The sequence below is a fragment of the Ursus americanus genome, chromosome 4 (genome assembly GCF_024610735.1).
Source record: "Ursus americanus isolate L20-20 chromosome 4, mUrsAme1.1.p, whole genome shotgun sequence".
Classification (NCBI taxonomy): Eukaryota; Metazoa; Chordata; class Mammalia; order Carnivora; family Ursidae; genus Ursus; species Ursus americanus.
This window is the reverse complement of record NC_142130.1, coordinates 73393671-73407813: the sequence shown is the minus strand read 5'-3', so window position 1 is coordinate 73407813 and position 14143 is coordinate 73393671. Positions and strand designations below refer to the sequence as shown.

At 36.3% G+C, this 14143-nt stretch overlaps 1 protein-coding gene across 6 annotated transcripts in view; it reads right to left on the bottom strand.

Moving 5' to 3' along the window:
• Window positions 1-14143, bottom strand: part of USP25 (ubiquitin specific peptidase 25) — a 138707-nt gene that overhangs the window by 102245 nt on the left and 22319 nt on the right. For 3 of the 6 annotated variants that reach the window (XM_045785447.2, XM_045785449.2, XM_045785452.2), the window contains exons 2-4: window positions 13922-13999; window positions 10318-10462; window positions 5872-5955 (exon numbers count right to left, since the gene is read on the bottom strand). In XM_045785447.2, the coding sequence (XP_045641403.1) occupies window positions 5872-5955; window positions 10318-10462; window positions 13922-13999 (307 nt within the window). The remainder of the gene's footprint in view (window positions 1-5871; window positions 5956-10317; window positions 10463-13921; window positions 14000-14143) is intronic. The other 3 variants (XM_045785448.2, XM_045785453.2, XM_045785450.2) reach the window with 2 other exon arrangements.

Below are 14143 nucleotides of genomic sequence, written 5' to 3'. Positions count from 1 at the left end.
ACTACCTTCCTGATAGTGGCAGAGGGAGCAACTTCCCTGGCTGGCCAGTCCTGCAAGAATCTGGGACTCATTTCACAAGACTGAGCTAGGGATCCTTCCTCCAGTCTATCCAGTGATTTTTCTTTTTTTAAGAACCTAATCCCCTGTATTAAATTTCTTCTTTGAAACTATCTGGAGTGTTTACTGTTTCATGTCTGACAAGTAAAAGAAACTGGCTAGAGCAGAAACTCATTTAGAAATAGCAACAACTTATAATTAGAGCTTTTCATAATTTAATTGTAACTCAAGCAACATAAAAGCAAAAAACAAGGCAAGGTGTTTTTAACCCTATTTCATAAAAAACTGAAGTTGTGACAAATGAAGTATACCGTCATTAAGAATAATCGTGGACAGGCTTTAAATTTAAGTCTTCTAACTATTAAATCTTTCCTCTACACTAGCAGATCTCCAAGAGTGGTCAATGGAGCCTTGGGGATTCCCCTAAGACCCTAAGAGAGAAGGGAGCTCCATAAGTAAAAAATATTCTCATAAAAATACTAAGATGTTATTTGCCTTTTCTCCCATATCATACTTGCACTGATGATGCAAAACAATGGCATCTTTGCACAAATCAAGGCAGTAGCACCAAGTTGTTTGGGCAATTCACTGTACTAAAGCTATGCATACTCACTACTAAAAAAAAAAGCCAATTTCTCTTAGATCTTTGATAAAAAAGGAAAATTTTATTTTATTAAATTTCAAACACTCGTTTACATGTTCTTTTAATTCTACATGACAAAACAGGAAGTGTGCATGGTACTTCTGCTGCATCCAAAGTAAGCTTGCGCTCAAGAGAAAACACTAGTGCAATGCTTGAGTTGCAAGCATTTTTTTTTTCATGGAACACTATTTTTACTTGAAAAAAACAACAAACTACAAACTATGATTACTCAAGCTTCAGAATTTGGCAGATATTTTCTCAAGAATAAACAAAGTGAGCCTGTCACCTGCGGGAGAACAAATAATGGTATGTGTTGCCAATGAATAATGTGGACTTTTCAAGCAAAAATGGTAACTTTGGAAAACTTGTTTCTACCACTATGCACACATCTTCCCAACATCTAAAAGCTTTTCTGGAGAAATCAAGTGATATTAATAATTTTGATTTGTTTTATAATGTAGACATTCTTCCAACACTTAGAATGAAATCTTTTCCATGGTATGATAAAAGCAAGCATAGTTAAATCCATTCAAAGAGCAAGGTAAGTTTCTAATATTTGGTCTTTGACCCATTTCCTGACAAAGAGTTCCTAAATCATTTAGGATTTCCTGGGTGACAGGAGCATCTTTTGCTCTAATGAGATGACTCCTGGTGGACTCTTGTATAGCTTCAGGATGAATGCTGGTCACCAGAAAAGCCAAACCATGATGAGAAGCTTGGAACTTTGAGAGGAACTTTTTTTCTCCAGGGAGGGAGAAGGCCTAGAGATTAAGCTAATAATCAATCATGCCTACCTGATGAACCCTCCATAAAAGTCCCTAGAGTACAGGGTTCAGAGAGCTTCTGAGTTGGTGAACATATTCACATGCTGGGAGGCTGGCACACCCAACCTCCATGAGACAGAAGCTCCAGTGCTTGGGACCCTTCCAGACCTTGCCCTACGTACCTCTTCATCTGGCTGTTCATCTGTATCCTTTATCATATTCTTCTTATACAACAAACCAGTCCATGTAAGTGTTTTTCTGAGTTCCAAGAGCCATTAGCGGAAATTATCAAACTCGAGGAGGAGGCTGTGGGAACCCCCAATTTGTAGCCAAGTCAGACGGAAGAGTGGGTAACCTGGGGACCCACTACTTGTGCCTGCCATCTAAAGTGGGGGCAGTCTTGTGGGACTGAGAGCCCTTAGCTTATAGAATCTAAAGCTAATGTCAGAGAGTGTCAGAATTGAATAGAATTGTAGGACACCCAGCTCGTGGAGAATCAGTCAGGCGTAGGAAAATTCACACATCTGGTGTCAGAAGTATTTTGAGTGTAAGCAAAGGAAGAAACAAGCAATAGTATTCTTTAATGCTAGAATGATAGGTTAATCAGAGATTATTGGTCCTTAACCGAAAAGCTGGGGCTTTTTCCTTTAAGCAATGGAGGTTTATTTATTATTTTTAATTTCATTATAATTACAATAACTTTCTCCATGATGTTCCCATTACTCCATAAAGCTTCTTCTTTCCATAGGATATTTAAAAACAATACAGCAATCCTCAAAGACTATTATAACCTACTCATATACCAAATACATATGATTTTAAGACCAGATATTAACAAATTAAGTGTTATTTCAATAGAATGGTTAAACATGAGTTTCTTCTTTTTCTGGAGTTAGAACAATTTCTCCTAAAACATGAAATATGTAATGAATATTTGTTTCACAATGAAGACTAGCCTTCTATGACTTTCTTATATGCTTACACTCGAAAAGGAACAGTGAATGCACTTGGCTATAAATTATTTCTAACTGAAACAATTTCTAATTTCAATTATAAAAATTTAGTCTTTTTAAAATTCCATCCAAATACCAGAGTACCATGAATATTTTTATACCTGTATCAAGGGAGGACCTCAGTGAAACACCAAACTTTCTTTCAAACAACCCTCCCTCTAGTACTAGTATGAACACAATTCAAGGGCACAAATGTGTTAGTGTTAGCTGAGTAACACTATACAAAGTCTCATGTTACAAAAGCCTCCATCATTTTCAAGTCTGCCCAAGTTAAAACATTCTTTTCTGTAAAGTTAGAAATATATATACCAAAACAGAACATTCACCCTAATAAATCTTTCACTCTCCAAAGAATGACCATTTGAGTAAAACTTAAATACCAACTATGAAACATTTCTCTGCTTACTCTAAAATATAGGCAGTCATGAACTTGACAATGAATTAGACTTCAAATGTATGCATTATTTATAACTCATAATTAATTTTTCCATAAGAACAGTATGTTAAATGACATGAGGCTTCCAAGTTAGTTTACAAAAGTCAGTTTAGCCCATAATATAGTTGAAACTACAACACATGTAAAGATTTTGATTTTAGGAGAAAAAAAAAGGTCTTCCACTGTTTTCCTTAATTACATAGGGTTAAACCTAAGGGAAATCCTTTTTTTCCCCCCAATAAGTCAAGTTTATATTTACTACCAGCAAAGATTTCTAGGCAGGGGAATGATATGAGTAGAAAGAACTGTTTGGGGAGTTAGCAGTTAAAGTACTGAATAAGAGTCTGACAAGAATTGTAATAATATATACCAGGCAAGAGCAACTGAAGGGAAAGTATGCAAAAACTGACAGAACTGCAAACTAAATGATTATTTTGGGAGAATAGGTAGAGCTTGTTTAAAAAAAAGAAAAAAAAAATCGCTGGGCCATGAGAAGAATGAGGATGCCCTTAGGAGAGAGAGGCAAAATGAATGAAGAGATGGTCTGCAGATCAGAAACAAGAAAACTACCATTCTCACCCTCACTCACTCTGCTTCACCATGGCTGTATCCACACCACTCATCTCTTGAGCCAAACATACTCCTGTATAGCCTGGGACGCACCTGCCTCGGACACCCACAAGGTTTACTCCCTAACTTCACTCAGGTATCCATATACATGTAAACTGGTCCAAGAGATATTCCCCGATCGACTCTCTTAGTATGTCTCCTGCCTGACGTTCAACCACATCCCTGCCACCCTCTTGTCCCTTTACCCGCCTCTACTGTTTTTCATGAACTTACTACTACCTGACATTATTTATTTATTGTTTACTGTCTTTCCCCTATGTAAACTGAGACTCTGTTTTCTAATGGCCTAAAAAACTACCGGATACAGATGAGGCAATCCGTAAATATTTGTTAAACAAATAAAGGCTAAATCTAGACAATGGAATAGAGATAAAAATGAGTGAATCATCTTCACAGTGGCACTAATTATAAGACTTAAGAACATATGCTTTTCCACCTAAAATTTTTTCTAGTAAGTTAAAGGACAAACAACGTGATAAAGTATCATGAGAGAAGAACAGTACTTAAAAGCAAGAAGACATACACGATGTAAACTGTGTTTCCACTCCACTCTCCCATTCTCCTCTGCTCCCAGTCAGCTCTAAAGATGTTCCCACTTTTCCAATCTTCTCACTGCTGAACTCAGATTCTCTCAAACAGCAAGGTCCAAAAGAACCTTCTGTGATGATGGAAATACACTATTAGTCTGCACTGTCCAACATGGTAGCCGCCAGCCACATGAGACTCCTACTGAGCACTGAAAGTGTGTCTAGTGCAACAGAAGAACTAAATCTTAGCATTGGTTTTAATTTATATTCAAATTTAAGTTGCCATGTGACTATAGGCAACTATATTGAACAGCTCAGCTCTAAATGGTCTTGTTCTGTTTCTAATAATAGCTGCTGAGGGAAGCCTGGGTGGCTCAGTCAATTAAGTGCTGGGTGGCTCAGTCAATTAAGTGTCTGCCTTCGGCCCAGGTCATGATCTCAGGCCTCTAGGATTGAGTTCCACATCCAGCTTCTTACTCAGCGGGGAGCCTGCTTCTCCCTCTGCCTGCTACTCCCCCTGCTTTACTCTCTCTCTCTGACAAATAAATAAATAAAATCTTTAAAAAAATAAATTAATAATAGCTGCTGAAATTATAATGACAGCATTGGTAAGAAAAGTGAATAGTAAAGGAGCTGTTCCTGAGTTTTGTCATCAACTTTATGGTTTTCCAACTTGGATTGTGAAAAAAAATTAAAGTTAACGTTCAGTATTAGTCAACAAAAGCTATAGCCCATGGCTATCATTCTGCCATCAAATTTAAGAAAATTCATAAAGTCACTTTGCAGTACATGTCTAACAGAATGCTTAGAATAAAATAGAAACCTAACCTACTTGCATCCAACCAGTTACAAGTAACTTTCATACCACTGTAGCATCTCATTTGTAAGCTTAACCTTGACTTTTGGGGAATCATCAAAACAGTTTTATGCATTAGAAATCTCTGTGGAGGGGCGCCTGGGTGGCACAGCGGTTAAGCGTCTGCCTTCGGCTCAGGGCGTGATCCCGGCGTTATGGGATCGAGCCCCACATCAGGCTCTTCTGCTGTGAGCCTGCTTCTTCCTCTCCCACTCCCCCTGCTTGTGTTCCCTCTCTCGCTGGCTGTCTCTATCTCTGTCAAATAAATAAATAAAATCTTTAAAAAAAAAAAAAAAAGAAATCTCTGTGGAAAGGGGCGCCTGGGTGGTTCAGTGGTTGAGCGTCTGCCTTCGGCTCAGGGCGTGATCCCGGCGTTCTGGGATCGAGCCCCACATCAGGCTCCTCCGCTGGAAGCCTGCTTCTTCCTCTCCCACTCCCCCTGCTTGTGTTCCCTCTCTCGCTGGCTGTCTCTATTTCTGTCAAATGAATAAATAAAGTCTAAAAAAAAAAAAAAAGAAATCTCTGTGGAAAAAGAGATTTAACTTTCTTCGCATTGATTTTTTTCTCTATCCATCATTACTCGTTTAACATTATTTGAAGAATGGGAAAAATATAAGCGTTCAATTAATAAAATCCTAAACTGCTTAACATAAGCAATTACCCTTAGAGACGAATGCACTAGACTTGGATCTATTTATCATTTGAGCTTTAAATCACTGTTAGGCTGGCCAAGCAATATAACCAAAACCAGAGTTCTAAGACAGAGCCTCTCACTTTCTATGCAATCCTTACCTAATAATTCAATTCCTTTTTGGGGGAAAAAAAATACACTGATTCTAAATTTGTGAAGGGTCAACCACTTAACGGTCATTCTGATGTGTTATACCAATTTCTCTAAAACGTAAGCTAATATGTGGAATTACTTTCTGTGTTAAAATTACCTACCCAAATCCCTCTCATCTTTTGATCCACACTTTGATTGCTCAATTGTAGTACATCTTGTTCTGGTGGGCATGTACTGTTTTTTTCCTGTTTTAAAAAAGTTCAAAAGAATTTAATGGTCATGAAAGAAAGAATATTACTATTTGATTTCAAATTGGGCAAAAGCCTTCCATGGTCATGTCTATGACCGAGTTTGCCATGACACAAAAACTTAGCAGAATCTATTAAGCATATACCTATGGTACCTCAACATCTTGCATTGTATCCTAGTCCGCTCTGCATTAGTATTTTTTTACTGCAAAACTCCAACACAATTTTATTTCCAATTTAAGCTGGAGGTGGGAAGCATTCATTTGACAATCCACAATATCCAATTCTGGACAAGAGATCTAAGTAGTGAAAACAGATGCCTAAAATTTTTACTAATATTACAAATGATTTGGGCCTTTCCTCAGAATTCAGTAGAGTACGGAAAATTACAAATGCCATAACAAGACACCAAGTACATCACTACTTAATTCCTTCTTATGCAGAGTATAAGCTTTCCTTGAAATGTTTTCTTTTTCTCTCAAAAATGAAAGGTAGAAAGAATAATCACAGTCCTACTATTGAAAATGTAATTATATTTTCAATATTAAATAAAGCTTCACAAATACGTGTTAAATCTTTATAAAGTGAGGGGCGCCTGGGTGGCTCAGTCGTTAAGTGTCTGCCTTCGGCTGAGGGCGTGATCCCAGGGTCTTTGGATCGAGCCGCGCATCAGGCTCCCTGCTCCTCTGGGAGCCTGCTTCTTCCTCTCCCACTTCCCCTGATTGTGTTCCCCTCTTGCTGGCTCTCTCTCTCTCTGTCAAATAAATAAATAAAATCTTTAAAAAAAAAAAAAAAAGAAACTTTATAAAGTGATATAATTTTATCTTCTGACATATCTAGTTATGTATAACAGAAAATTTCCCCACAAGCCCCAAATGAGACTTCTATAGGATATTACTTTAAAAGCTAACCTTTTCTAGTCATTAAAAAAAAGATGTATTTTATTCCTTCTAAGGGGCTTACATCAACAAGGAATCTTATGTATTTAGCATTAGAGACTTTTATTTCAAAATATAGATGTTTTTTGTCAGCACCATAACCAACAGATGGCACACTTAAAGTTAGTACAGCTTTATGTTTTAGCCCTGGTTGTAAGAGACTTAATACTTAAAAAAGAAAAGGAATAAAAAAAATTTTTTAATTAAAAACATGCCATATTTGAAAAAATTAAGTTAAACTATGGTCAACTTTCAAATAACAATGTATTTCATATAAAATTGAGCAAATGCTCAAAAAGGATTTTTATATCTAGAACAATCCCTTGAGAACTTCCTCACACTCTGATTGCTCCAATACACCACACTCCTGTAGCACTTACATAGTTTTCTCAATAGAGGTCTGTGTTTGAATATATATTGGTAATTATCTCCTATCTCTCCTCCTCACATGTTTTACCACTCCTTCCAAGAATTAAAAATGCACAAAGACCTCATTTCTTCTTAGCACTAACAGCACAGTAATTTAAAGTATCTGCTGAGTGCATGACATCTCCTTACTTTCTCACTGCTACACCACATACCACTACCGTGATACTGCCAGATTTAAATGCTGATTTATTTCCTAAAGGCAACTGTACTTAGAACTTCATGAACTATGGTACAAATCTGTTAAATGGAAAAGAATGTTACCCCATCAGGTATTTTTTTCTCAGTTTGATACTATTATAATACAATAACAATACTGTTATTATACAATTGTATAATACGATACATTATATTTTTACAAGGGTTTTTCTCAATAATCTGCAAACAACTTTATGGACACACCATCCAACTTATTGAATTACTAAGTATAAATTAGCACCTTGGTGAGAAGGATAGCACATTTTATTGATAAAGAAACCACAACAGCACACAATTTGCTCAATATGATAATCAGTTGTAATGAAACCAGAAACTCCATTTCTCTACCATCTCTTTAAAGTGAAATAAAACTACTTGATGAGGGGCACCTGGGTGGCTCAGCGGGTTGAGCGACCGACCCTTGGTTTCAGCTCAGGTCGTGATCTTGTGATCTCGTGAGATTGGGCCCCACATTAGGCTCCGCGCTCAATGTGGAGTCTCTCCCTCTCCCTCTGCCAACCCCCTCGCATATGTACGGGCACACAGTCTCTCTCTCTCTCTCAAATATATATCTTATAAAAAATTATTTAATGAATATTTTTCAAGAGTTATACACACAAAGCCACACACACAATTTTTAATTATCATTCATATGGGACACACACCTTCTGATATTAGGTTTGCCTTCTCCCTAAGAGCATCTATTCAAATCTCTTTTGTCATAACATTTTCACTATTCTTTGTCAAAAGTCTTGAAGAGGTGTTAACATCTGGCTTAAACAATACTTTCTGACTTTACAGAGCAAATCAGACATCTTTTATTTAGGAAAGTCTTATAAATCCTAATTCCCCCACCTACCTATATATACTACCTCATGTCACAAAGTCTACCATCTATATTAAGAATTCACAGCTATCAGTCTAAAAGTTTGTCATCCTTTCCACTAGAACAGTGAACCATGTTTAGTCAATTTCCTGTTTCCTTCACTTCAACCAGTTGCCTTCAGTCAATAACTTTTTTTCCTTTCTCTACCTAATTTCATTTTCCCCCAAGTCTCAGAACCTTGAAAGACAGATGTTATTCTCACACACTAATTCTTCCACTATTTATACTACTTCTCTTTTTTCTAACTTCTTGCAACAAGCTTCTCAACTTCATTCCTTTTCGTTGGTTCTGAAACAGCTTTTTACACAAATTATCAAAAATAATTCAATGAACACTTTTCGAGAAACTATGCAAACTATTCTAGCATGATGATAAGCACATCAATGGCCTTTTGCTCTGTTAAGCTTTCTGTTTGGTAAGAAAGAAAGGCACAAGCAAATAATTTCAAAAAAAGACAGTACTCATTAAGACCCAAGTATGCTCTGGGTGCTAGAGAAACACTTGCTCTAACATAGAAGCCAGGAGAAAAATTCTAAAGCCAGAAGCTCCTGACCTAACTCTTACAATACCAGAGGTAATTAACGTGGGGGTAAAGGCTAGAGGGGATTCCAGACAGAAGGAGCAGCAAGTGTAAAGACCAAAGAAATTAAATAGCACTGGATGGGAAAGAACTCCAAGCCATCCTGAATTATCGCAGTTTTATAAAGTAAGAAGAGAAAAACAGTAGAAAATGAAGTTAGAGATGTAGACAGGGTCCAAACCACAGTTTGTCTTGAACGTAGACATAAACAATTAGGTCTGTCTCACATACATAAAATTTCTTCTATCACCTATAACCCATGTGAGGTAGGACTATTTCAGCTTTTGGCACATAAGATCATTTGTGAACAAAAATATTAAGATTAACCTGAAAATTTAAAATTAAAATATTTTATCAACAAACATTAAAATAATCTTTACTGACAACAGTTATAAACAACCATGTAAATGTGTTCTTCCTAGTTGTTTCCGAACTCTGAGAAAGTCTATCAACAAAATCAGAGGGGTGCCTGGCTGACTCAGTCAGTAGAGCAGGCAACTCCTGATCTGGGGGTTGTGAGTTCAAACCCCATCCTGGGTGTAGAGATCACTTAAATATAAAATCTTAAAAAAAAAAAAAAAAAAAAAAAACGGAAATTCTCTTCAAACAAGTTGGTAATCAAACTTCTTAAATACAGAATGCATAAAAATAAATACCTTTAATTTTATAAAATAAATACATTTTATATAGTGTAGTTATTACATCATAATGAGATACAGAAGTAACTAAACATATTTTGAAAAATTCAGCACTATATGTAAGCATGAACCATTCACATTATAAAGAAAAACTAGAATCCCACATAAAACTTTCCACATATATGTGTATATGTCTGTGTGTGTGTGTTTACTTTGTTACATGGTAACGCACTTTTATCTAAAATCTTCATTTTGGGGAGGGGCGAGGGTTAAGGGAAGGGAAATTCTGTTAAGTGGTAAACTTAATTAGAAACAATAGCTTACCTTCAAAAATACTACTAAGGCCTCTACCAACACTTAAAACCCATAAAACAAATGTTTGTGCCCATTTAAAATCCTGGAAATGTTTGTTGCTTTCATGAGTAACACCTATAGCTGTTCTGTATCTCAAAACAATGAATACTAAGTGAAATGCTCTATGAAAGGACACATAAATACAATCTTTTACGCTTGAATTGGAGAAAACAATAATGCAGCTAATAAAAACATATACTCTTCTCAACTACACTAAAAAGAACCAAGGTTAAAGTAAAGTGGTTCTCTGTCCTTCACCTCTGCTTAAACAAAATATATTCCCAAGGAAAGTTTTTGATTACATTCTTATTAAATATTAAGAAAGAAAAGTAAACTTACTTGTGTCCGCTTGGCTTCCCACACTGATGTATCTATCATTGCCAGGAAGTGCTGTTTGGTAGTAAGTTGTCTCCTCCTGCTGAGGGGTCTTGGCATTCTTTGCAGTAAGGAAAGCCACAGCTAATTCCAAGTTTCCATTACTATCCTTCAAATATCAAGAATGGAACATCAAACATTTTGGAATAACTCCACACATTCTCACATGAATTATTTAATTTTCTCCATAACAACAAATACTTAATAGCAAAAATCACTTTTACATTTGAAATCATTCTATGTGATGTTAATTTTATAAACTGATCATAAACAAAGTATAATCTATCAGTAGTAATTCCTTTTTCTATTAAGACTACTAATATAAGAATCAATTCTATAATTTCTTAGTTTCCCATTACTTTCATTTCTCCTTAAAGTCAATCACAAAACTTATGCTTCTGAACAAATAAACTAAAAAATGTTTTTTGGAACTTGCCATACAAAAGGATGAGAATGAATATTTGAAACAGTACTTCTGCAAAGAAGAACTATAAACTTCAGTATGGTTGCTGAATGCATACCTAGAGGCAAACTTAAGCAAATGTCAGACTTGTAGGCAGAAAACAGCAAAACATTCTGAAGCTTGATAGTATGGAGAGACACACAGAACTAGACAGAAATACTCAATCCTGTCAAGGTGACAATCCTACCCAAATTAAGTATATAAATTTAACATAGTTCTCATCAAAAGCATATCTGGACAAAATTATTCTGAAGTTAATTTAGAAGAAAGCAGGTATTAGAAAACCAAGAGTTTTTATAACAGCAAAATAATGAGAAGACACATGACCAGTTCTATTTCTTTATTCTCTGTAGAGTTAATAATAAATATAACAGTAGCTCCAGGACAGCTAATTGAAACGATATTAGGAAACGAGATATTAATAATGAAGTGATCTTTGTAACAGAAGGCCAGAACACCTAAGACTATGCAGGCCTTATGAACCTTAGCATACACAGAGACTGGAATAGGAAGCCAGTGGAGGGTTTTGGACAGAAATGACATGGTATGACTTACATTTTAAAAGGATCGCTCTGGCTGTGTGTTGAGAATAGACAATAGGCGAGAAAGGGCTAAAGCAGAGAGTCCAACATTATTTGTTATCACATTAAATGTGAAAGGTGGCAAAAGGAGGAAGATCAAGATGATTCCAAGATTTGAAACCTGAGCAACTGGAAGAATGAGGTCCCCAACCCACCCCAATTCCAATTCTAGTTACCCAGGGAAGAGAGGAAAAAAAAAGTAAGAGTGCAGTTGGAAAAGCACCACTGCTTTAAACTTTGTATCACAACCATTATAAGACTCTTAATGACTCACCAGAAATATAGATATAATACAATCTATAGCTAGATAAGTAAAATAGCGGTAAAGTAACATACAATAACAATGGCTACATTTATCGAACACTTACTACATGCCAAGAAATGTGCTAAGTGCTTTTTATATACTATCTTATATAATAATAATAAATTGGATGCAACAGAGATTTATACAACTTGAAGATCACTTACTTTGGAGGGCTAAAAATAGATTCTTAAACTAAAAGTACTGAAATCAATGACATCGTGTTTCCCAAAAGTAGATTCTTTGTCAGTATATTACTGAGGAAGTCAACTTATTATTAAACATCTTACAAATTTATACTGGGTGATGGTTAAGGTTTAAGTACACTGACCACTCCCCCCCCCACCACCAACTACTGGTAACTGAGAGCAAAGTTAAAAAAAAAAAAAAAAAAAACTATAGCACACAACTTACCTCAAAGAAAATGTGGACAATAGTTCATTTGATTAACTCTTTATGTTCATTTAATTGAACATATTTTACATGTTTCCCAAGTTAAAAAAAGGGAATTCCCCAAACTTGCCCTGACAAGAGATGGGTATAGCCTCACACTCAGAAATGGAGAATGGTAAAGGCACTTTCTGAAAACAGACATGGAGTGACTGAGTCATATTTATCAGAATAAAGAAAGGGCTGGCAATCATCTAAATGTCATAATCATAAAAACTGAGGTCTGACATTTTTGCTTCCTCTCCAAATACAGTTGCTTCATAAACCCTGCATTAATGCTCTAAACAGTACTGTCTCATCATTTTCCTGATAGGACAAAAAGATGAAGCAAAGCTTGTAGTAAAAGTGGAAATTCAGTGTGGCACCCAGGCTCAGGCTGCTTGGTTTCTATTTCAGCTCTTCCAGCACCTACCTCAACAGACTTAACAGGAGGATGTTAGCCCCATAAAATACTTTGAACAGCACCAGTACTATAGGAGCTTAATAACTGCTAGTTATTATTATCCTGATTACAATAATCTAAAAGATAAGATTATTTCTAGAAACAAATGAAGGACTTTTGGCTCAGAATCAAAAACTACGGGGCGCCTGGGTGGCACAGCGGTTAAGCGTCTGCCTTCAGCTCAGGGCATGATCCTGGCGTTCTGGGATCGAGCCCCACATCAGGCTCTTCCTCTATGAGCCTGCTTCTTCCTCTCCCACTCCCCGTGCTTGTGTTCCCTCTCTTGCTGGCTGTCTCTCTCTGTCAAATAAGTAAATAAATAAATCTTTAAAAAAAAAAAAAAAAGAATCAAAAACTACATAATTAAACTCATCTCATAGAGCAAGTTCCAAAGGACTGAAGTTGTATGTATGCCTTAAAACAGCAAAAATACTATATTGCTGTTAGCCCTCAGGAGCAATATAGAAATAACCTTAAAATGCAGTTCCAGTTCGTTTTTTTTTTTTTTTTTAAGATTTATTTATATCTTATTTATAAGAGAGAGAGCAAAGGCGGTTTGGGGGAGAGGGAGAGAGAGAATCTCAAGCAGACTCCCCACTGAGCAATGAGCCCAAGGCAGGGCTGGGTCTTACTACCCTGAGATCACAACCTGAGCTGAAATCAAGAATCGGAGGTTTAACTGACTGAGCCACCCAGGTGCCCCTGCAGTTGTAGTTCTTAAACATCTTTTATTCACTTGATCTTTTTCAAGAGGGCATATCCATGTGATTTGACTCATCTTGGGTTTCATCATGTGGAAATGAGGGACCATCAGAAGATGCAACCAAAAGGAGGCATTTTATTTACTGCATATACTAACATTCAACTTGCTGTTGAATGTTCTTAAGGTGCAATCAGTTCAACGTTAGCCAAGTTTTATTTCTCCTTGGAAGGAAAAAATGTAAGCTTCTTACCCTCTATTTTCTCTCTCCTCCTCTCCCTCCCCGTATTTCTGTACCCCACCCCACTCTCTACCCCCATTTAAACTCTAACATCATAGCTCTTGAGTAAAATCAGCCACTGCATTTGGATTCCTATCCCTCCATTTTGCATGAAAAGTGTTCCACATGGAGAAAGATTATCTGTCACTCCAAGGTTATCTCGGAACATTAGGCTGCTAAAAACAAACATGCTCAAAATTACAGCCTAAGTAAGTCTCTTACATTATAAAAGTTCTTTCCTCTATCTCTATTACTACACCAGAAAATGTAACTAAAAACCTTTCGAATATACCGTAGGCAGTAGGGATGAGAGTGCAACTTCAACTGCATGTCACGAAACAGAGGCCATACCTGTAAGGCTTGCTGGAGTATCTGGGCATCGTTAATCCCAGTGATTTCTCTCAACTGATTCAAAAACGTCTGCTGGTGCTAGAGGAGAAAAACCGAAACCATTACACTTTTAAAATCTGAAAATATACAAGAATAAGAAAATAAATGAACTTTGGGTTAAAAAAAAAAAACAGAAAACACAAAATAAACTAGTATAGAGAAGAAAAAATATAGAACTTGACG